The sequence below is a fragment of the Alternaria atra genome (assembly GCF_907166805.1).
Source record: "Alternaria atra isolate CS162 genome assembly, contig: 28, whole genome shotgun sequence".
Classification (NCBI taxonomy): domain Eukaryota; kingdom Fungi; phylum Ascomycota; class Dothideomycetes; order Pleosporales; family Pleosporaceae; genus Alternaria; species Alternaria atra.
Genome location: NW_025091326.1, coordinates 2,869,190 through 2,889,382, shown reverse-complemented (window position 1 = coordinate 2,889,382; position 20,193 = coordinate 2,869,190). Strand labels below are relative to the sequence as shown.

General features: G+C 50.3%; 7 protein-coding genes across 7 annotated transcripts; 4 read left to right on the top strand and 3 right to left on the bottom strand.

Moving 5' to 3' along the window:
• Positions 1-1,290: 1,290 nt before the first annotated feature.
• On the top strand, positions 1,291-1,653 carry ALTATR162_LOCUS7956 (uncharacterized protein; the record flags this gene model as incomplete). The annotated part of the gene is made up of 1 exon (XM_043315584.1): positions 1,291-1,653. One exon carries the CDS (start codon positions 1,291-1,293, stop codon positions 1,651-1,653), a length of 363 nt encoding a protein of 120 aa, XP_043171519.1.
• Positions 1,654-1,838: 185 nt separating this feature from the next.
• On the bottom strand, positions 1,839-3,113 carry ALTATR162_LOCUS7955 (uncharacterized protein; the record flags this gene model as incomplete). The annotated part of the gene is made up of 4 exons (XM_043315583.1): positions 1,839-1,982; positions 2,053-2,513; positions 2,584-2,740; positions 2,805-3,113. 4 exons carry the CDS (start codon positions 3,111-3,113, stop codon positions 1,839-1,841), a joined length of 1,071 nt encoding a protein of 356 aa, XP_043171518.1.
• A 437-nt stretch (positions 3,114-3,550) lies between these two features.
• ALTATR162_LOCUS7954 (uncharacterized protein) lies at positions 3,551-4,938 on the bottom strand (the record flags this gene model as incomplete). Its single annotated transcript, XM_043315582.1, has 3 exons — positions 3,551-3,664; positions 3,716-4,280; positions 4,334-4,938. 3 exons carry the CDS (start codon positions 4,936-4,938, stop codon positions 3,551-3,553), a joined length of 1,284 nt encoding a protein of 427 aa, XP_043171517.1.
• A 1,844-nt stretch (positions 4,939-6,782) lies between these two features.
• ALTATR162_LOCUS7953 (uncharacterized protein) lies at positions 6,783-7,464 on the top strand (the record flags this gene model as incomplete). Its single annotated transcript, XM_043315581.1, has 3 exons — positions 6,783-6,967; positions 7,024-7,126; positions 7,273-7,464. The coding sequence occupies 3 exons, from the start codon at positions 6,783-6,785 to the stop codon at positions 7,462-7,464; spliced, it is 480 nt and encodes a 159-aa protein (XP_043171516.1).
• Positions 7,465-8,365: 901 nt separating this feature from the next.
• ALTATR162_LOCUS7952 (uncharacterized protein) lies at positions 8,366-10,903 on the top strand (the record flags this gene model as incomplete). The annotated part of the gene is made up of 1 exon (XM_043315580.1): positions 8,366-10,903. The coding sequence occupies one exon, from the start codon at positions 8,366-8,368 to the stop codon at positions 10,901-10,903; it is 2,538 nt and encodes an 845-aa protein (XP_043171515.1).
• A 362-nt stretch (positions 10,904-11,265) lies between these two features.
• On the bottom strand, positions 11,266-12,891 carry ALTATR162_LOCUS7951 (uncharacterized protein; the record flags this gene model as incomplete). Its single annotated transcript, XM_043315579.1, has 1 exon — positions 11,266-12,891. One exon carries the CDS (start codon positions 12,889-12,891, stop codon positions 11,266-11,268), a length of 1,626 nt encoding a protein of 541 aa, XP_043171514.1.
• Positions 12,892-13,735: 844 nt separating this feature from the next.
• ALTATR162_LOCUS7950 (uncharacterized protein) lies at positions 13,736-19,069 on the top strand (the record flags this gene model as incomplete). Its single annotated transcript, XM_043315578.1, has 5 exons — positions 13,736-13,903; positions 13,980-14,023; positions 14,078-17,374; positions 17,443-17,644; positions 17,696-19,069. 5 exons carry the CDS (start codon positions 13,736-13,738, stop codon positions 19,067-19,069), a joined length of 5,085 nt encoding a protein of 1,694 aa, XP_043171513.1.
• Between the last annotated feature and the right edge of the window lie 1,124 nt (positions 19,070-20,193).

The window sequence follows — 20,193 nt, the reverse complement described above, 5'->3', positions numbered from 1 at the left end:
CGATCGCTGCAACACAACCACCTTGATCCATGAACATGTCTAGACGAGAAAAAAAGGCGAGACGCAGCGCAGCGTACCGGCACTGCTGCACGGGATATCGCAAGTGGCGCGCCGTAATTGGCTCGAGGCCGGGTTACTTGCGCTGGAGAGTGGATTGTCACACCGGTATACTTACCCGGTACATGTTGGCAGCGAGTCGCGTGGTGTGAAGCTGTTAGGTTGTTCCCTGCTGTCGTTGTATTGGAAGGCCTGCAACGGTGTAGGTTAAAAGAAAAAGTGTGAGAGGATTAGGGAAAGTGAGATCTTGGAGGCGCAGCAAGGTACGAAGGTAGTTTGGTGGGGTAAAGTTTGGTTAGATTAGGTTGGTGGAAGTGGCAGCGCTATTGTACGCCGACGTATTTGCTGCAATGGACAAGTGCAATGACTCGGAAATGAAACGATGTCGATTCTTGTGGAGGAACAGGATATGGGAAGGTTCTATAGCATGCTTTAATATGTATAATCATGACAGCGTTGTGATATAGAAGACGTTCTGCGGCTCCGCACCGGGCGCTGGCGCATAACAGTACCAAACTCTCAACAAAACCGGTTCCTTCTTGACTTCACATCCTCTCTTCACCCAAATGCGAGCAAAGAGGGCACGACAACTCAACATCCGCTATCGACGATTCAGAACTTGACGTTCGGCACAATTGTGGCAGAGCCTCGCGCCGTCCCTAGCCCTCGCTACCATCTCCCCTTTCCAAAGTTCTCCCGCTTCGACCCCGTGCCACACGGCTGCATGAACGGCCCCAACTCCTAGCAACCCACTACTCTCAACGCCGCGTCCGAAGCCCCCAAAGAGAATCTTTAGCGCTTCATGTGATCGCAATCTACTGCATAGTCACCAAGCTAAGTACACGTTTGCAGCCGTTCCAGTAATCTACAGTCGAAATGTCAGCCTGCCGTATGTGGAAACTGCCCCCACTCTGAGTAGTTGAACCGGTCATGCTCGGTAAAGGACCCATGAGCTTGGTGTTCTGACCTTGTAACTAAAGCACGGAGCTCGAGTATGAGACAGGCAGTGAATGTTCAGCTAGAACGTCGATTATGATGACTCGTTGATAGCGACAGTGCTGTGGAGGAGGTAATCAGGCTTGGCGACAAAAGGCGCGTACCTCGGCATCTTTGCGGATTTGATTTGTAAACCATCATGTTTTCACAAACGCAAAACGGCTCTCTCAAGTAGCATCCAAAACCAAATTCAACAAGCTCTCAGTCACCAATACGTCACAAACGTCATAACCAATCATGGCGCCGAAAAACCTCAACAACTCATACACACCCCCTTCGCAACCCCATCTCAAGCCTATCATTATTTGCGGCGTTATTATGGCGCTCTGCGCTGCTCCTACACCAGCTTTCCTCAAGCCCTATAACGTCAATTCCCCGCTTCCGGAGAATGTTGCTACAGCTGGTCGATGGATCCAGACTGGCTTGTTTTACTTCCTCTATGGTGCACATGCCGTTGAGACGGCCATGTTTATGAAGAGACTGAAAGAGCACGGTGTTGGTTTCATGAGTGCGGCATGGTGGAAGTGGATGGGAACGTGTTTCGTCGGTGGGAAATTCTGCTTCGAGCATTTTGACAGGCTGGTTGGTAAGAAGGCGTAGATGGAGGTGTTGAGCAGAGAAGGGACGGCAAGGGAAGGAAGGAAAGAACTAGGATGAAGACTTTGAGTCAAGATGGAATAGGTTGTATGAATGGTAGAAGAGGATATATAAACTAGAGTTACCTAGTAGCCATGTATACGAGCACTTCTTCCCTTTTGCGAGTACTCAGAAGCCTTTTGCTCAGTTTACACCGTCGTCACATTTTTGCCATTCAACACATCCAAAAATGCTGTATAAGCAGGCTTCTTCTGGAAGTTATCCGTCCATAGCAACGCAGACCCCTCTCCATTGAAAGTACCAGGAACCCAAGAATACCTATCCGCAATACCCTAGAGCCCAACAAGTCAGCATATAATCTCCAAAGTCGAACAGGTTGTGAGTTGGATAGAGGAAGCTTACCCAGATCGTCATGCCCACGCAACGCTGCACATTGATACAACTCTGAGCAACCCTCGCCCAAGCTGCCGCCGCATCCGCCAACTTCTGCGCATTACTCGGTGTGCGAGATCGTACATCCAACTCCGTGTACGCAACGTCAACACCCAGGTTCGCATAATCCTGTAGCACCTTGGTCAGCACCGCTACACTCGGTGTGACTTCGCTCTGGGTGCCGGTGGGTTCCGAAACTAGATGGCCCTGTAGACCCACGCCGTCAATCTTTGCGCCCCAGGATTGAACGAGCTTCACGATCCGGAGGGCGCCTAGATGTTTGGCCGTGCCGTATTCAAGGTTGTAGTCGTTGTAGTAAAGCTTTGCGGCTGGATCGGCGGCGGCAGCCATGCGGAAGGCGATGGGAAGGTACTGCTCGCCGATTACGCGGAGGAAGACGTTGTCTCTGTTTGTGCCGTCCTCGTTGAGGGCTGTTGTTGTGATATTAGTTGATTGTTCCCTGCTTTCTTGTAGTTGTTTTGTTTTGTTTAGTCTTCTAACCTTCATTGACAACATCCCAGTGGGTGCATTTTCCCTTGTATCTTCCCATGACTTGTTTGATGTGGTTCTCCATCACACTCATCAATGTGGCATTGTTGTTGATCTGGTTTACCCAGTTCGGCAACTGACTGTACCAGACCAATGTATGGCAGCGCATCTATATCAATTATCAGCCCCAATACTCCCAGAGCAATCACACAATCCAATAACAGTGGACTAACCTGCTTTCCGTTCTGCGTCGCAAAGTTCGCGACAGCATCCGCGTTTCCCCAGTTGAATTGACCGCGATTGGGTTCTGTAGCATCCCACTTCATCGCATTCTCAGGCGTAATAGAACCAAACTCCGCACTGCGGATGATATTTTGCTCGGTATTGTCATTGCGGATCGTCAACGAAGTGCCAATGTATGAGCGGCCTCGCGCTTTCATAGCAGCATCGAGTGCTGTAGCTGTTTGCTGCCGAGGATCAAGGGGAGTACATGTGGCGATGCTAGCAAATGCAAGAACAGTGCTAAGTGTAGGTAAATACATCGTGAGTGATGATCGTGAACTGCATGCTGGTGAGTTGGGTGACTCTATATAGCTAAACTGTGAACCCGGCTGTTAGGTGATGCCAACCGGGTTTTCCGTCTAATGATCTCAAAGTACGATGTAAATACCCGTCTTGACATGTGTATTATAGAGTGTGATGACAGTATAGTTGTCTTCCATAGTGGCGATCATACCGGGCAGATCTGGTACGAGCGTATACAGCGCATGTGCACCATGCAAAACATCTCGGAGAAATTAAAGATCGTTTAAAGCAAGGCCGATGGGCTTGGTATCTGCGAAGTGGGCGGGGAAAAGGATTCTTTTAGCATGGCCTTTTAGCCTCTTTACCCGCCCGGTACACGTCCGGTACTCCTCCCGGCAATGCTGAGGACAAAAGAGATGGGCTTGGAAACCTCCGTGGAAATACTCGGGATATACTATTTCGAGTTCCTAACAGCCAACTCAACCAGAAAATCAACATTGTAGGCCACTCCTCCATCGACGACATACTTGCCGGACTGTATGACGTGGACGTCGAATCGACGAATGATCTAATGGATTAGCAAAGTAGATCTCTAAACGGTTTGGTATTTAGGACTTACCTCCGGCAACAGCTTATACATCTCTAACTTTGCGACGTCTTTGCCCAGACACATCCTGGCTCCGATACCGAATGTAAACTGAGCCGCCTCCAGCTCGAAGTTCTTCTTCTCGCTTTGCATCCACATATCAGGCTTGAATTCTTCCGCATCCTGACCGTAGAAGCCTTTGTCACGTTGTATAATGTATGCATGACTGGTGACATCCATTCCACCCGGTACATAGTGTCCATCGATGACTTTACCTCCCTTTGGCGTCACTCTAGGGAATAGGTTGGGTGCCGGTGGGAAGAGCCGAAGACCCTCTTTGATGCAGGCAACAAAAAACGGAAGATGCTGGAGAGTCTCATCATAACGAATTGGCGTTGATAGAAGACCGGCCGAATCTGCTGCATCAAGCTCTGTGCGGACACGTGCAAGCGTGGAAGGGTCTGTCAAGATGAGCCGGAGGATACATCCCAGTGCTGTACCTGTTGTGTCTGCTCCGGCTTGATAAAGAAGTGTAACATGAGCACGCTTTTGCGTTGGAGTCAGTGGAGAGCCGTCTGAGTAACGAGCATCAAGGCAGCTAAATGCGATGAGTACAGACCAGAGGTTTAGAGGCGCACATCGGATACTTACTGCTGTAGGAAGTCTGGCCTTCCATCAAACGGCTTCTCTTTATTCTGCTGCTCTCGCGTGGTAACCTGTCGATCCGCTTCGCCCATCAACCAACCCATGCCGTAATCGTTAGAGGTAGTTGGTAACAGCAAGGACCCTACAACAGGCAGTCGCAAAACCCTTTCTCTGAAGAATCGAAACCTTCCTGAGAAGCCGAAGAATGTCAGGCCCTTGCGCCAGTTGGTCAGTAGGTACTTCTCGTCGCGCTGGTTCTCGACACTGCCAAAAGGCTGCGTAAATGAGATGATGCTGAGAATATCCGCCGCGAATTCTGCAACTTTGTCAGAGAGGCATATGGTGCGCTTAGCCTCCGCATGTTCTTTCATCTTCTCGACAAGAAGAGAGATTTGGTCATCGAAGCGAGATTCCCATGCATTCTTCAGTGGGCCGATGGACCATGGCGCGTTCGATAAGGCTTTGCGCAAGACACGGTGCGTCTCGCCGTCTATCGTGGAGACTAGATGCGGAGGCCCCAAAGCCCCACTGTTATACATGCCGCCCCTTGTGTTGCACTGTGAATCTCGATAAATGTCCTTGAGGGCCGACGGCTTAGGAAAGAGCAGCATCGTAGGAGAGATGCGATGGGCTATCCGCTACGCTCGTGATCAGAATCTGCAGCCGTACAAGAAACGCCAGACATCACTTACTTCCATACTTCTCCACTAGGTAAACAAAGAACTCAGGCTCTTTGTGCAATACAGAGACTATGGCACCAAAGACAGAGAACGAGGTCGCATACCAAGGCCCTGGAAACTTCGAAAGAGGATGCAGCTTCTGCATGTAAAAGATCCGACATAGTACTGCTGTTGAGAGTATTACAAGCGTGACAAGACTCGCGTTGAAAGCCTTTGTAGCAAGGCCTGCTGCTGTATCCATTATCGCCATCATACCCACGACTTGCGGGTACAAACTGTTGATGAATGGAATGAAGAGAACAGAATAGAGAAATGGAAGTAAAGTAGGGCGTCAGAGATAGCTATGTTGCTCGACAGGACTCATCTCCGCCACCCACCTTGCGGTGGTTGCATGTTCTTCGCCTTTCATGAGGGGTAAACCCATGCCATAGCTGCATGCAAAATGCAAACACATAAAAAGTCGTCCTTCTGGTGTATGCCTGTCGTTGCAGCGGCAACGCTGTGATAGGCCAATCCTATCGTATTCGCGCTGTGGTGGATGCCTACGTTCGGCGCGTGTGAACATATTGAGCGCCTCCGCCGAATCAAGTAGAACACCTGTCTGAACAGCTGCGAAGTAATCAAAAATCTGCTTACAAAACAACCTTGGCTGATTAGCTAGGACTGTTCCAGGGCTGTAAATGCAGCTCAAGCGAATGCGCGCACATTGCGCTTCATTCATATGCTCTGAGGGGTCGGTTGGGGCAATATGCAGGCGGCATGCGGGAATCCTAACGGCGTCTTTGACATGGATGGGTCGGGACGAGCCTGAGTTATCACCTAATCTGGTATGGCTCGTAGGCCCGTATGTATCAATGGTTGCATAGGCGCAAGGACACAGTGTAGGGATCGTGAGGAGGTTGGGAAAATGAGAAAGTTGCCGTGTACGACAAAGAGCCAAATCAGACCAGATATTGCCAAGTGCGGCATTACATCATTGCTCGAACTCCCCCCATTGGATAATTGTGGACTGGGGCTGTTGATTCTGGCGACTTGAGTGAAACAGCGTCAGGCTCAACAAAACCTTTTGAGATTTCGAGAGTGAATGGCCAACCTTTTCTTGTTCACATGGTGAGAACTACTCTAGCAGATAGAAGTCGTCTGAAATCGGCTGGAAAGCCGTTATAACTACTAAACGATGGTACGGTGGACATGATGTTGATGGCATGTTGGCACGAACATCATGTTGAGATGGAAATGGTGTTGGGTTGGAAATCATTCTCCCTCCATCTTCTGGCGCTGCTATCTACAGTTGTCTCGAACCTGCTGTATACGGTAAGTGGGTCACTTTGCCCAATCAGAACTGGCCGTAAGACCCCCACCCCTTTTGCTCTTCTGCGTCTGCGTCCTTCGTTGCCCAGGTGGACTTTACGATGGCAACCCTTTACGATAATCAGTATGAGCTTCTGGAGAGTTGCTGCCTGTTCTTGTTACTTTCTGGAGCTCCGCAGTGACATGATGACCTGCCGCCAGCGCTATACACATCTCCTCCATATGAATCTTGGTTATGTATATAGGGTAGGGTGATGTAACGACACACAGAGACAGTACGTCTGGACCGCGAATGCATCAAACATTCCGCAACAATGCTTGGTACTGAACCAAAAGTAGAAACCGACTCTACCGCCCTCTCTACAGGCTCCGGCTCTGTAAAGCGGGGTTCCGAGAGAAGCAGGTTATAATCCTTGAACACTTTCCTGTTCTGTGGGCCAGATGCTCGAAAGATATCGCCCGCCATGTCTGAAATTAATCCACTGGATGTCTTGGCCATCGAGAATGTTGTGTCGCGATACTGCCAGGCTCTGGATCTGAAGGACTTCGATCTGCTGAGCAAAGTCTTCGTACCTGATGTTGAAGCTAGTTATCCCTTCAATAAAGCTATCCAGAGCCTTGATGAGCTGAAGGATGCAATCAAGAATCGGTAGATCTATCCTCCATAGATCAGCAAGGAACAATTTGACGTCTGACAATACACAGTCTTGGACCAATCCGCACACATCACAACCTCACGACGCAGACCATCACATTTAGGTCCGATGCGCAGACGGCACGGGTGGTGACATACTTCCAGGGTGTACACGTAAGTAGCCTACCTCAGTACCTTGTTCGGTGCAATGAACATGCCTTCAAAGCCTCGTACATGTGCTTGAATCGCGTGTCGTTTCGGCGTGTCGCATACAGATAAGTCTTTAGCCGATGCTTAAAGTGGAGTACTAAGTCTTACAGTTTGGACAAGGTCCTCACGAGGGCAAGATGCTATGCGCGTATGGCAAGTACGTGGACGACATGGTAATACTGGAAACGAAGAACAGCGATTTCGATGGTGTGCGCGGCGCAAGCGGAGTCTGGAGGATCAAGGATAGAACGGTCACCTTCACTCAGCGGATTGGAGACGAGAAGATTATGAAGGAACATTGAGGGCTGCGGCGTTGGGATGGAAGACTGTCGTTGCCTTCGCAGTACCTAGCCCACGAATGCTGATCATGCCTTCCTCACCAAAGCAGTTAAGGGCTTTAGTCATGTGTGTGTTGATGTGTACCTCCAGGGCTTCTTGCTTACTCCCCAAGGTTTCTTTCGCCGCAGCCACTCTCTCCAGAGTTCCCAGTTTGCTATCGTTATTCGCCTCAGCTATCTCGTTACGACCATCGCTGTGTTACCATCACTTACAATCGCCGAGATATCCTTCATAACTATGACGGTGCCGCCCGAGTCAACTGGCAGGTTCCCATCTCAATGGACAGAGGCACGAGAGACCGAAGAAGCATTCAACTAGGGGTTGTGCAACATATGGATTCATGAGTAATGCAGTTGTTGCAATTGCAAGCACCGACTAATAGGCGCAGTACCGGAAACCGCGGATCAAACAATTTCAATAGACTGCGTACAGAGTGGCTTCACTCACCCTACCGCAGCGATGAGATCGAAGCCTATGAGGGACCTCTTGACGAAGTCGACACTAGAGCCACATGCTGCATCGTTTACATCCGCAACTTTTTGTGTACACCACACGACTTTGCGTACTGCATATACGGGCACGCAAATCTTGCAAAGTTTCACTCCGGCTTGCATGGGGGAAACGCGGTATGTTGAGCCAAGTATTGCTTTGCGATCGAAACCACACTGATCATATGCCTCGTAGTACAACGGCCCAATCCTTGCGTCGGTTATATCCCTACTCGGAAAAACAATCGTAGAGAATGGCCAGAGGGTTCAGCCGATTTGTTGGAACAGATTCCAAAGGGTGCGCAAGAATCCGGAAAGGCATAACAAGATTCGCTGGTCGTGCATGTTTGAGACAGCAAGACTGGCGTGGAACAAGATGACATTTGACGCCAGATCCCTACAATTGCTCGAGAAGTTTTTAGCAACTGCCACCAATCTGACAGAATACCCGATTACTGAGGAAAGATGGGGAGCAAACGCTATTATCGCGGGCCGGAGGACAAGCCAGGAAGCAAAAAGCATCGCTATCGAGATGAATCTGGAGTTACTCAAGAAACAGGATGATGATGACGAGATCCTCTACTTTGTCGAAAACGAACTGCATGGCCGGCGGGTGCGACTGCGCCAACACAAACTTTCAGACGAGCAAACTCGCCTTCTCGGTTACTTTGCGAAACTCATCGATGAGTTTGACTACTTGTGCAGCCCCGACAACCCAGAGGTTCCAGACGACAAAGCTTTTGCAAACAAAAGGGCCTTGGTCATCACAGAGAGGGATGATCTGATCAAACAGATACAATATGAAATCACAAAACCCATTGACGCAGCTGATACGTCCAGATCTCCGACGATGTCTCCGAAGTCGCCTCAGGTACAGGTTCAGCATACGCCGATCAAACAAGAGGAGCATATACCGATGCAACAGGACGAGCATACACCACTAAACCAAGAGAAGTCTGAATCGCTGAGCAGAAGCGAGACAACGACGACAGTTCGGAAACTTGAGCTTGATGCGATACAGGATTTCTGCAGCATCACCGGCGTCGACTTCGAAGAGGCCGAGAAGAAGCTTAAATATTATGATTACAATGTAAATAACGCCATAGACTTTCACTACGCAGACCAAAAGGCCTCAGAGCAATCAGCACCCCCCGACGTTGATATGGATGCTGATCCCGAGCTGGAAGAAGCCATCCGGTTGAGTCTTGTGACTGGATCTTCTGGCGGCGAAGCTACACAGTGTAATCTTCCGGTCGACAACTCGATAACGAACGACAAACCGAAAAGGCATACGCAATTGTACCGCGAGGATGCATTTAGCATATCGAAGGTCACGACTGGTGAGATCTCACAAAATGTGGCTGAAATGGTGCAGTCGCATGCCCAAATTCGAAAGAACAAGGGTGAGGAGCAACCAGAGATCACCCAGAGTAATTTGGAGGCTCAACATGGCAAAGAGAATTGCGAAGACTCGAGCAAGCAAGCAGTCGCAGCAGTCACAGCAGTCACTGGAGACATATCCCCAAGAGGTCGCTCTCACGCTGGCCAATCCATCCTATTAGATCCCCAAGGAAACTTCAAGGCACATGTGCATCCAGAGCCTCCTCAAACAAGTCTGTGGGAGCAATACCAAACTATGCGAAGCAGATTGCAAGTACAGTATTACGGTTCCGGCGCATGCTTCGAAAGCCTAGGTCCCATTCGCGGCGTTCCTACAAGGGAACAAGCTGAATACATGAAGCCAGCCGAACAGACCCAAAATGACAACGCCAACACGGTTTCGGCTGTGAAAATCGACGACGCTGGAGGGTACAGAAACGTTGGGCAGGTAAAAACAGCTAGGGCATATCGAGAAAAGCAGGAAGTTCAGCATGCAGAGAAAATAGCCGATGCCGCAGATGCTGAAATGGCAGTCGAGTTGACAGACGATGAGCTCAAAATTCAAGAAGAAAGAGACCACGAATACGCAGAAACGGTGCAAAATCAACTCTATGCAGAAGAAGAGGAAGAAGGAGGACAACTCGCCAATGCACCAGAACCCGTGCACGTCTGTGAAGACTGGGCAAAAGTGACAGCCGCAACCATACATTCCCAAATGAAAGGAATTGCGTCTGAACAAAACACAGAAGACGACAACGATTCTACACGCGGCAACTACAGCCCAGCACACAGTGGCCACGACTCTGCGATCGGCGACGACGAAACTTCATCCAAGTTGGACCTTGATTACATCACGAAACACGCCGAAGAAAACAACAGACAGAACGAGAAGCAGGGAGATTTCGAATCTGACTCCTTCATCACCCTCAGAGACCTCGAGGAGTTGAGCGACGAGCCGAGAAAGGCCGTGTCGGAACAAGAGAACGCTCTATCCGTTTCGAAAGAACAAGCCAATAAACACACCACAGATCAGGGAAATGTCGAACCTAACTATTTCGTCAATCCCCGAGACCTCGAGAAAGTGAGAAGTCAGGTGGACGATGTCGGTTCAGAACAAAGGAAGGATCTGTTCATCTCGAACCAAGACGATGCCTGGGACGGATACGACAGTGACGCAGATGAAATGGAAATTGACGATAAGGGGATAGTTGGTTCTGATGCTGATGCAGAAGGCGATACGGATAGCGAACTGCAAGGTTTTGATGCCGATGCGGAAGGCGACGTGGATGAAGAGATGCCAACGTCGACATCGATCGGAGATAAGGATGTTGTCATGAGCGTGGTAACGGGTGACGAACAGCAGACTCTCGAATCGAGTAAGGAGGAGGAAGAACAAAGCGCGAAAAAAGAAAAGTACGGCTCACCTATGGTGTCCAAGCCGGATGAGGATGTGGACATGGACGCTGAAGACGGGAATGTCAAGATCTTCAAGACGGATGAAGAAGACAACGTCGATATGGCCGGCAGCAGTTAGCTAGATATATCCCAGGGCGATACTATAGTAGTAATACGCATGCTCAGTATCCCTACCTTGCCCATGATATCCATAGAACTCACGTCTATCAATAGCAAAAGAAGTCCTCAACAAAGTATTATTCCAATTCAATGCTAAAGCTAACATGATTGCACCATAAAGTGCCCAAAGAATGCAGGGGTATTTGACCACACACGATTCAGTGGTGGCGATGTAAGGAAGATCTATAGACCCCAGGATCCCGTCCAAGCGGTGATGCGTAGAAGCATCTCAGTACGTATGTCGTTACTCATATCTCTTGTATGGCTGTAAGCTATACACAATACCGTCGTGCATTGCAATGTAGGATTCGTTTATCTGGACTACTCATTGTCCAGAAACTCTACCATGACACTGGCGCCCTTCAGTCCAGCGGCTTCAACCGTGTCGTCGACGTGGTCAAGAAGGTTCTTGCCCATGAACGCCAGATCGAACTCAGCTCCTTGCTTGCCTTCCCAAGGTACATCGGACTTGATCCATTCGTAGACGCGACGAACTGGGTCTGAGAGGTTGAAGCGGCGCACGATCGGACGACCTGACGGTCCACGGAACTGGATACGAGTCGTAACCTTGGGGTCGGTAACGGTAGGCTCGGTGTGAGGAGCATGTGCGGAAATCGCATCAAAGACCGGATTGGAGGGAGTTGCCTCAGGCTCGACTTCTGGTTCAGGGGCGGCTTCTTCGGCCTTGCCCTTGCCCTTGATGTTGTCTGTAGACTTGGTGAGAGCATCCGGGTCATCGTCCTTCGGTCCCTTGCCGTTGTCCATGCTGTTTTGTAGTGCCATCTCTAGCATCTCCTCCTCCGTCATGCGACCAACATCCTTCTTCTTGGACTCAGACTTCCGCTTTGCTACTGGGTTCTTCGCGTGGACGTTGAGGCTGTAGCGGTCGAGGAACTCGTGGAGCTGAGCATGAAATTCAACTGGCTCAGGTATCGGTGGGCCCGACCAGACTTTGACTTGCTCGCCCGTTCGGGGGTCGACGATGGCGATGTGGGGGTAGGCGTCGGAACTGTCACGAGCGTGGAAGTAGTAGTTCATGTACTGCTGTCCACGCTGATCATCCTTTGCGTATTGCAGGAAGATAAAGTTCTCCCGCACAGTTGCCTTGATTTCGTCGTTCTTCCAAATGTCCCTGTTAAGGCGCTGGCAGTCAAAAATTGCCGGATCTTGGATGTTGACGAGCAGCCACTTCTCTTCATCCTTGCCCATGTCTCTCGCCTTTTCCCACGACCCTTGGTACATGATCTCGAACGGTGGGCGGAATAGCTCTGCGAGCATGTTCATCTTAGAAGACTGCTCGGAAGCACCGCCCGTTGCGGTCGCAAGCTCGCGTCGCCGAGTGCTCGAATCGGTTGTGTTATCCCAAACGTTGGTGTGAGTTGCGTGCTGGTTGAAGATACCTGCGCGGCCTTCATCAATTGGGTCAGCAAAGTCCGGGAACTGTACATATGAAGTTTGTGGCATACCTGTCCGCCGACGAGCCAGCTGTTCCTGGACCATGGCATCGAGATCTTCTTCGTCATCAGCAGGCCCCCAGTTCGAGCCTGGCCCAACAAGTGTTTCCACTCTCCGTTCTATAGGTGCGCGAATCTCATCATTGCCAGCTCCACCAGCCCCGCCACCGCCATACATCTCTTCTTGTAACCTCCGTGCCATGGCTTCATCATCTTCCACGCCTGGTTGTGCTTGGGTGGGTGGCGCGGTGCCTTGTGGTGCGGGATCGAAGTCCATGTCATCGTCTGAGTCGACATTGATGGGATTCTGTGCGGAGGAAGCGGCTGCTGAGGGCTGTGATGGCACCGAAGGAGCATCGGCAAGTCCTGGGGAGTCGAAGAAGAGTTGTATGGCCTGCTCCAAGTTGCCATCAGTTAGGCGCAAGTATTGAGCAGCCTGATCTGGGCTGCAGGAGGTTATGCCACAGAAGTTGGCAACATTTTCTTCATCCATCTTGGGCGATGGTATGTGTTTCGGCTTTTGGTGTTTAAGTTTGGTGTTGAGGATGGGCAGGAAAGTGCGTTTCCTTGACCCGTGGAATAGGTAGCGAAGGCCTTTGTGACAGCGGTATGCTATTCCGAATGCGTTGATTGGGTCGCGAAGGGTATTTCGGTCGTCGAGCGTGTGTCAGGAATTGTGTGTGGCGGTCGCGATTGTAGGTAGAACTGTGGTGGGGCAGTTTATGTACCCATCAAACTCCGCGAACAACTGTCGAGGTGCGTGCACAGAGTATGGCGACGGGTGATGATGCAAATAGACGCGATTTCGTGAGGCGGTCAATGTACTACACAGTGTGAGGTTTGGACGTTGAGTACCAATGTGAGTACAGGTGCGGTGAACGGCTTGTGACAGGCGCGGGCTCGGCTTGTCTGCTGGGGGAGATCGTGGAAGAAAGGAAATAGATAGGCTAGGGGAGGGGCGAATTACTAGCCTGGCGGTGTTGCAGGTGTCTAAGATAGGCCGAAGGCGTCGGCTTTATTAGAAGCACGTCGAAGACGCGATGCGATTGTTGTAGGCAGTTGCGACTGCGTCATTCCGGTACCCGTGCGTCAAACCCCTGTTGCCTCACAAGTGAATGTCCGACACGACATGTGGCAACCACGGACGAACAGGGCTTGAGATACGCCTAACTAATCATAGACACTCCATAACAATACACTAGCACACTGCATCGCTTGGTCATCTATCCCTCCCGGAGCCGATGAGCCACGCCATCCGCCTCTGCCTGTTGCCCCTGCTATAAGACTCTCGTTTGTTGATCGGCCCCATCATCACGATACCTCCAACAAATCACAACATGGCGTCGGAACAAACACCAGAAGCCAAAGAGCTTGCTCTGGTGGGCAAGGTCGAGATGCGCATTGCACTTGCTAGCTCAGAGAAGAAGCTCGAAGACTTGCTCAAAGTCTATCTCTCCCCACTACTACTCAAACTCGGTTCAGATAGCGTCGCTGTACGGAATAAGGTAAGTCTCATAGATGGTCGGCTGATGTGCTACTATGAAATTATTTTGAACACCGCTGATAGCGGCCTCTCATTAGGTCATCTCTATTTGCCAACACATCAACACCCGCATCAAGTCGCAGTACGCATTCCTGTTTGTCCAAACATAAAGTCTTGCACTAACGCAGTACCCCAGAGATATCAAGCTCCCCGTGGGCGCTCTCCTAAAGCAATACAAAGAGAATCCTGATATCTCTCTTATACGGCATTTCGACATTCTTTACATCCAGCAGGGCATATCGCGACTTACAGTTGCCGAACGACTAGAGCTTCTCCCCATTCTACTGCAGGGCATCGCTAAAGACTATGAAAAGTCGGAGCAACATGCCTCTCAACTATTTCATCTCATCCTTCGTCTTCTGGTTCACTTCAAGCTTCCTCTCCGTGGTAGCAAGGAGGACGACGAGCTAAGAACGACTTTGGGTCTTTCCGATGATGATGCGGCCTTCCTCTCCAAGTGGTTCGGAAAACTGCTTATGTTGAGCATTATACGAGAGAGCAACCCCCAGGCTCAAGCCTCGTTACGCTGTCCTGGCTTATCTTCCGATGACTACAAGTTTCTGACACTTCAGGGCAAGCCAGACGCTTGGGATCCCACCTCAGATGCAGGACTGAACTTGACAGAATCCAAGGCCCTAGTCACGCGCTTCATGGCAAGTGGAATGTTCAAGGAGGATGAGAAGTTCCTGCCCGCGCTGTTCGCATCTGCTGATACCAACTCTCGGATATCAGAAGTTGGTGAGGACACCTTGAAACGTGTAATGTTGTCGAAGGACCTTGAACAACCGGAGGTTGTGGAGACTTTATTCGACCTCTACTTTGGCTCAAGCTCATCGAGTGGATCGCTTCCTGTAAAGACACCCCTACAAATCAGGATACTAAACGTCTTGTCAAGGTCTGCCAGGTGCACTGCATATCCACAGCAGATAGCGAGGCTTGTAGAAGAAGGTCTCCTCTCGCCCGAACTAAATGCGACAAATAAGACAGCCGGTAGGGAAGCTTCCAAGTTCCGTTCAGCTATCTTCTCCCTTGTCAACTTCGTCGCTCGTCGTGGCAAGTCATCCGATCTTTCCCAGGTTGCCGAGAGTCTGGTAGGAAACCTAAGAGCTTTCATCCAAGACCAAGGCTGGCCAACTCCTGATCGCGATCAAGATATGGAGTTGAGGGGCTATGGCTATGAAACCATTGGGCTGTTAGCGAAAGCCGCCCCAGAGAAGATTCTACTAGAACCGTCTCTGGATCTGCTAGAGTTCTTGTTTCGATCTCTTCGCGAAGATTCAGCGGGTAAAGACGTAGCCGTCAGTATAGAGGAAGCTCTTTCTTCAGTACTGGGCGCATTCTCAAAACCTTTCGATCATTCTGTCATGCCCAGATTTCGGCAGATACTGCTGAGATATGCATCTGTAGATCAGGAGAGCACACCAGCTTCAAGTCGATTTACAAGAAGCACTCGCTATGTTGCAACACGGTTCGCGAATCGCTGCCTTCCATATGAAGATGTGCTGGCGCGGTGGATTGATATTCTCGCGGTTAGTGGAGGTGCTTCTGAAAGACATGAGGTCATAGAGGAAGGACGGCGTGGTCTCGATCCATACTGGTTCAGAATGTCTAACACGCCGCCTGGTGAACGTGAACAGAATACGTTGACATTTCCGGACTTCGACAAGTTGGTCAACTTCATCATCGTACAACAAGGGCAGGACGAGGATGCCATGGACATAGATGAGTCGGAGGACTCTCTTGTCCAGATACAACACTTCTACCAGCAATACCCTGGGGCTCTGCCGATCGTCATCAATTTCTGTTCCAGCATCGCTATGCAGTCTGCGCTACTTGACAAAGAGATGGCCGAAGAAGTCCCAGAAGACTGGGAGAGGAAGCTTGATACCCAGATGACCACGGATATGCGCGCCCGGCAAGCGTTTCGTGCATATGCGGCAGATAAGGCCCACGCTCGATCGCTTGCAGTGATATTGCGAGCCAGTTTCGACAGACTCACAAAAGATGATGTTAGTGACATCGGCGACATTGGTACTTCTTTCGTACGAATGCTGTCTCTGCTACCGCAGCGTCATTGGGTTCAAGCGAACGTCGTCCGAGATTTCCGCGCTTTACAACCCTCTATTATAGCCAACAACGCCGGACGACGACTCGCCGCTGCCCACGCATATGGATTGCTAGCGTCCCACGACAGCATTGATCAAGATGCTCTTCAGTCCGCTCAAGTAGTCTTCTTCGAAAAGCTCAGCACTTGGAAGTCAGCAGTCGGTGCCGATATCAACCAGATCAGCGGCATTATCCTAGCACTTGGCTACTACTACAGCAGGGCATTCTGGAGAAGTGGTGCGGCATCTACAACCATCACAGATGATCATCCGATCCAACAACTGTTACAGTCTGTTGTTGAGATTTTGAAAGAATCTCGGGACGCAACCCTGAAGGGTGCTGCCTTTTCTTGTATCGATCAGCTCAGTCTGTTCTATGTTATCACCCCATCATTACTTTCCAAGTACGCAAAGGTCGAAGATGTTGCTCAACATATCTACGACTCTGCCAAGACAGGCACGACCAGTGCCATTCTGGCTTTAGGTCATCTTTCTATGATCACAGATGAAGCCGAAGACGGTGCTGAGGAAGCAGCAGAATATAAGGCCATCGGTGACAAGCTCTATGAGCTGCACGAGGTCCGTCAGCCGGAGGTACACTTTTCTGTCGGTGAAGCGTTGAGCTGTTTCGCTAGTGGTTGGGACTCAAAGGCTCTGACTTCTGAGCTCGATATTCTACATCCAAGCCAACCGCAGGAGCCGTGGGATGCGCCTCTACAGACACCGTCTGGACCTAAGCGCGAGAAGACACTTGGTGCAGTTTTGGAGAAGACCTTGAAGGGCTGTGTTCAAACTAAACCCTCACTGAAGAAAGCTTCTGTGATATGGCTACTCTGTCTTCTACAGTATTGTGGTCACAAGCCCGAGATGCAAGGCTATCTAGGCCAATGTCAGGTAGCGTTCAAGAACTGTCTCTCTGATCGCGACGAGGTTGTCCAAGAAGCAGCTTCACGAGGATTAGGCTTGGTATACGAGAAGGGCGATCGCCAGCTCAAAGATGATCTCGTCCGCGACCTCGTCGGTTCCTTTTCGGACAACAAATCCAAGATGGCTGGTACTGTTACGGACGATACTCAGCTTTTCGAGCCTGGTGCGCTGCCCACTGGAGATGGGTCGATCACAACATACAAGGACATCTTGAACCTGGCAGCTGAGGTTGGTGACTCAAGTTTGGTATACCGCTTCATGTCAATGGCATCCAACAACTCTATCTGGTCAAGTCGAGCTGCATTTGGTCGCTTTGGCTTAAGTAACATCTTCTCCGATTCCAGTGTTGACGGATATCTGGCACAAAATCCCAAGCTTTACCCAAAGCTCTATCGGTATCGGTATGTTCATTGCACTGAGATGTAGCTGTGGAGGTCCTAGACTAGATCGCAAGCTAACACGAACCCAGGTTTGATCCAAACACGAACGTTCAGCGTTCGATGAACGACATTTGGAACGCGCTTGTCAAGGACTCTTCAGCAACTATTGACAAGCACTTTGATGCGATAATGGATGATCTTCTAGTCAGCATACTCACAAAGGAGTGGCGCGTCCGCCAGGCCTCTTGCGCAGCAATCGCGGACCTCGTACAGGGTCGAAGCATCGAAAAGGTAAGCACATCTTAGTGCGGCGCAATGGAAAATACTGATAATGCCGCATAGTACGAGAAGTATCTCGACGCAATTTGGGGCAAGACTTTTAAGGTCCTTGATGACATCAAGGAGACTGTACGCGTCGCAGCAGCATCTCTCGCCCGTGTCCTCACTGGCATACTGACACGTTCTCTCGAAGCTGGTGACGCTTCAAACAAATCCGCGACTATCCAGCTCGAGCGCGTTATACCATTCCTGTTTTCCACCTCCGGATTGGAGTCGTCAGCTGAAGAAGTCCGTCTCTTTTCGGTACACACATTACTCCAGATCGTCAAGAAGAGTAATGCCAAAACGCTTAATCCACACGTTCCAGAGCTTGTCGAACGTTTGCTCGGATTGCTCAGTAGTTTAGAGCCTGAAGCCGTCAACTACGTGCACCTCAACGCCAGCAAGTACAACCTCACGGAGCAAAAGATCGACGACATGCGACTTGCAAGCGTGCGCTCATCGCCACTGACCGAATCCGTGGAGCGCTGCCTTGATCTAGCCGATGCAGACACCATGGCTGCACTTGTACCTCGTATTGAGGCTGCAATGAAGAATGCAGTTGGTCTGCCGTCCAAAGTAGGATGTTCGAGAATTCTGGTTACGCTTGCTACACGGCACCGTTTCTTATTCAACCCGTATGCCGACGGCTTCCTGAAGTTGATCCAGAAGCAAATCCATGATCGCAACGAGACAGTTAGCTCTTCGTATGCGGCTGCAGCTGGCTACCTTGCACGTCTCGCCTCAGATAAGCAGATCATGTCCACCGTCGCGTTTGTGCACAAGTTGTACTTTGAATCCGAAGAGAACAGCGACAGAAATCGCCTGCTAGCAGCAGATATCATGCGCGCGATCTCCTTGTACGCTACAGACCGTTTCACCTCTTTCGCATCTGAGCTACTCCCATTCATCTTCCTGGCTAAACACGACTCCGAAGAGCAAGTCCGAAAGAGTTTCACGGAGACATGGGATGATCACGTCGCAGGTCCACGTAGTGTTTCTCTCTATCTCAAAGAAATTCTTGCTCTCTCGGAAACCCATCTAGAAAGCAGACAGTGGGCCATCAAACACACTGCTGCTAAGACTGTTGCAGACTGCGTCCTGCAAATTACCAACGCTGTCGGTAGCGAGAAGATTGAACCCGCCACCGCGAAAGTTATCTGGCCTGTACTCGACAAAGCCCTAAGTGGGAAGAGCTGGGAAGGGAAAGAAGTCGTGTTAGAAGCATTTGTACGGTTTGTGGAGCGTTCAGAAGCGTACTGGCAGGCTGGAGAAAACACGGATGTGGCCAAACAGTTAGGGAAGGTTGCAACAAGGGAGAGTAAGAGACAAGAAGGCAAGAATGAGAAGGTTGTTGCTGAGGTATTGGGAAAGCTAAGAGAGCATTTGAGCCTGTAGACATGATCGACACTCCATAGAGTCACCCATCGCTGGTCTTTAGACTTACCACTGGAACTATAGAAAGAATATAGATTTTGCAATTGAAGTTGTCAGGCTGCTGATATCAAGTCACGACCCATGGAGTTGCCAAAGTCGATGATGTTTCCAGCCTAGTTGCTCGAAATCTAGCAGCTGCTCATCTTTACTCCTTCTCGTTTGGACACATACATGTACTTGCCTCGGTTATCGGACAAAGTCTCATTCACAACGCCCGATATCCGGTGTGGTGTCAGCGACTTACGTACGAGAGACAAAACCCAAGTATCATAACCCTTGATCGAGAAACTGTACTGTTCCTTCGCTTCTGTAAGCCGAGGCGCAGCTCATCGCACCAACTAGGCCGCCTGATCTCGACCCGCAGCACACCACCCTTCCAATTTCACGATGCGAGATTCCAGCCCTATATCGCGGTATTCGTTTTCCCTTGCTAGCATCTGCAAGAACGAGGCACAGTCCACAAAACGGCGATGGAACGATCTCCATGCAGCTAAATGGGTTTAGTTTTTGGCGGGCATATTTGATAGTCTTCCCGCTGCATGTAAGCTATGTGATTGACATACATGCACGCCCATCGCCCTGTCTTGAGTGTTGGTTGCGAGTCACAATATGACGTGTTGCAAGCATAAAGTTTATGTGAGCTTGTTTGCGGCGGTCTACTCCGCCGAATGCATTACCCAATCTAGGCAAGCAAGCATGAAAAAAGTCTCCGTACAAATAGTCATGTCGGAAGTTTTCCCATCTCGAGTCGTGAAGATGTTGGTTTCCCAACGCTATGATACCGTGCCTCATGATGGACGGGCCTAGGGCCTACGGGGCGTAGCCATCTCCCTAAGACTAAGCCCCATCACAGCCGTCTTCCCCCTTAGCCATGGTCTTGGGAATGCGTTAAGCGCGTCTGACACATCAGTGTCTCGCTATTGTGTGTTCTGTGCCACAACGCCGCTGGGGATCATAGCACACCGATGATATCCTCTGCGGCACGACCCCCCAATCCCAAAATTCCATTGCATGAGTCAGAGCAAGCGCGGTGGAAGCGCCACAGACCGCTTCTCGCTGAGCCGGCAGTGTGGAATCGGGCATGT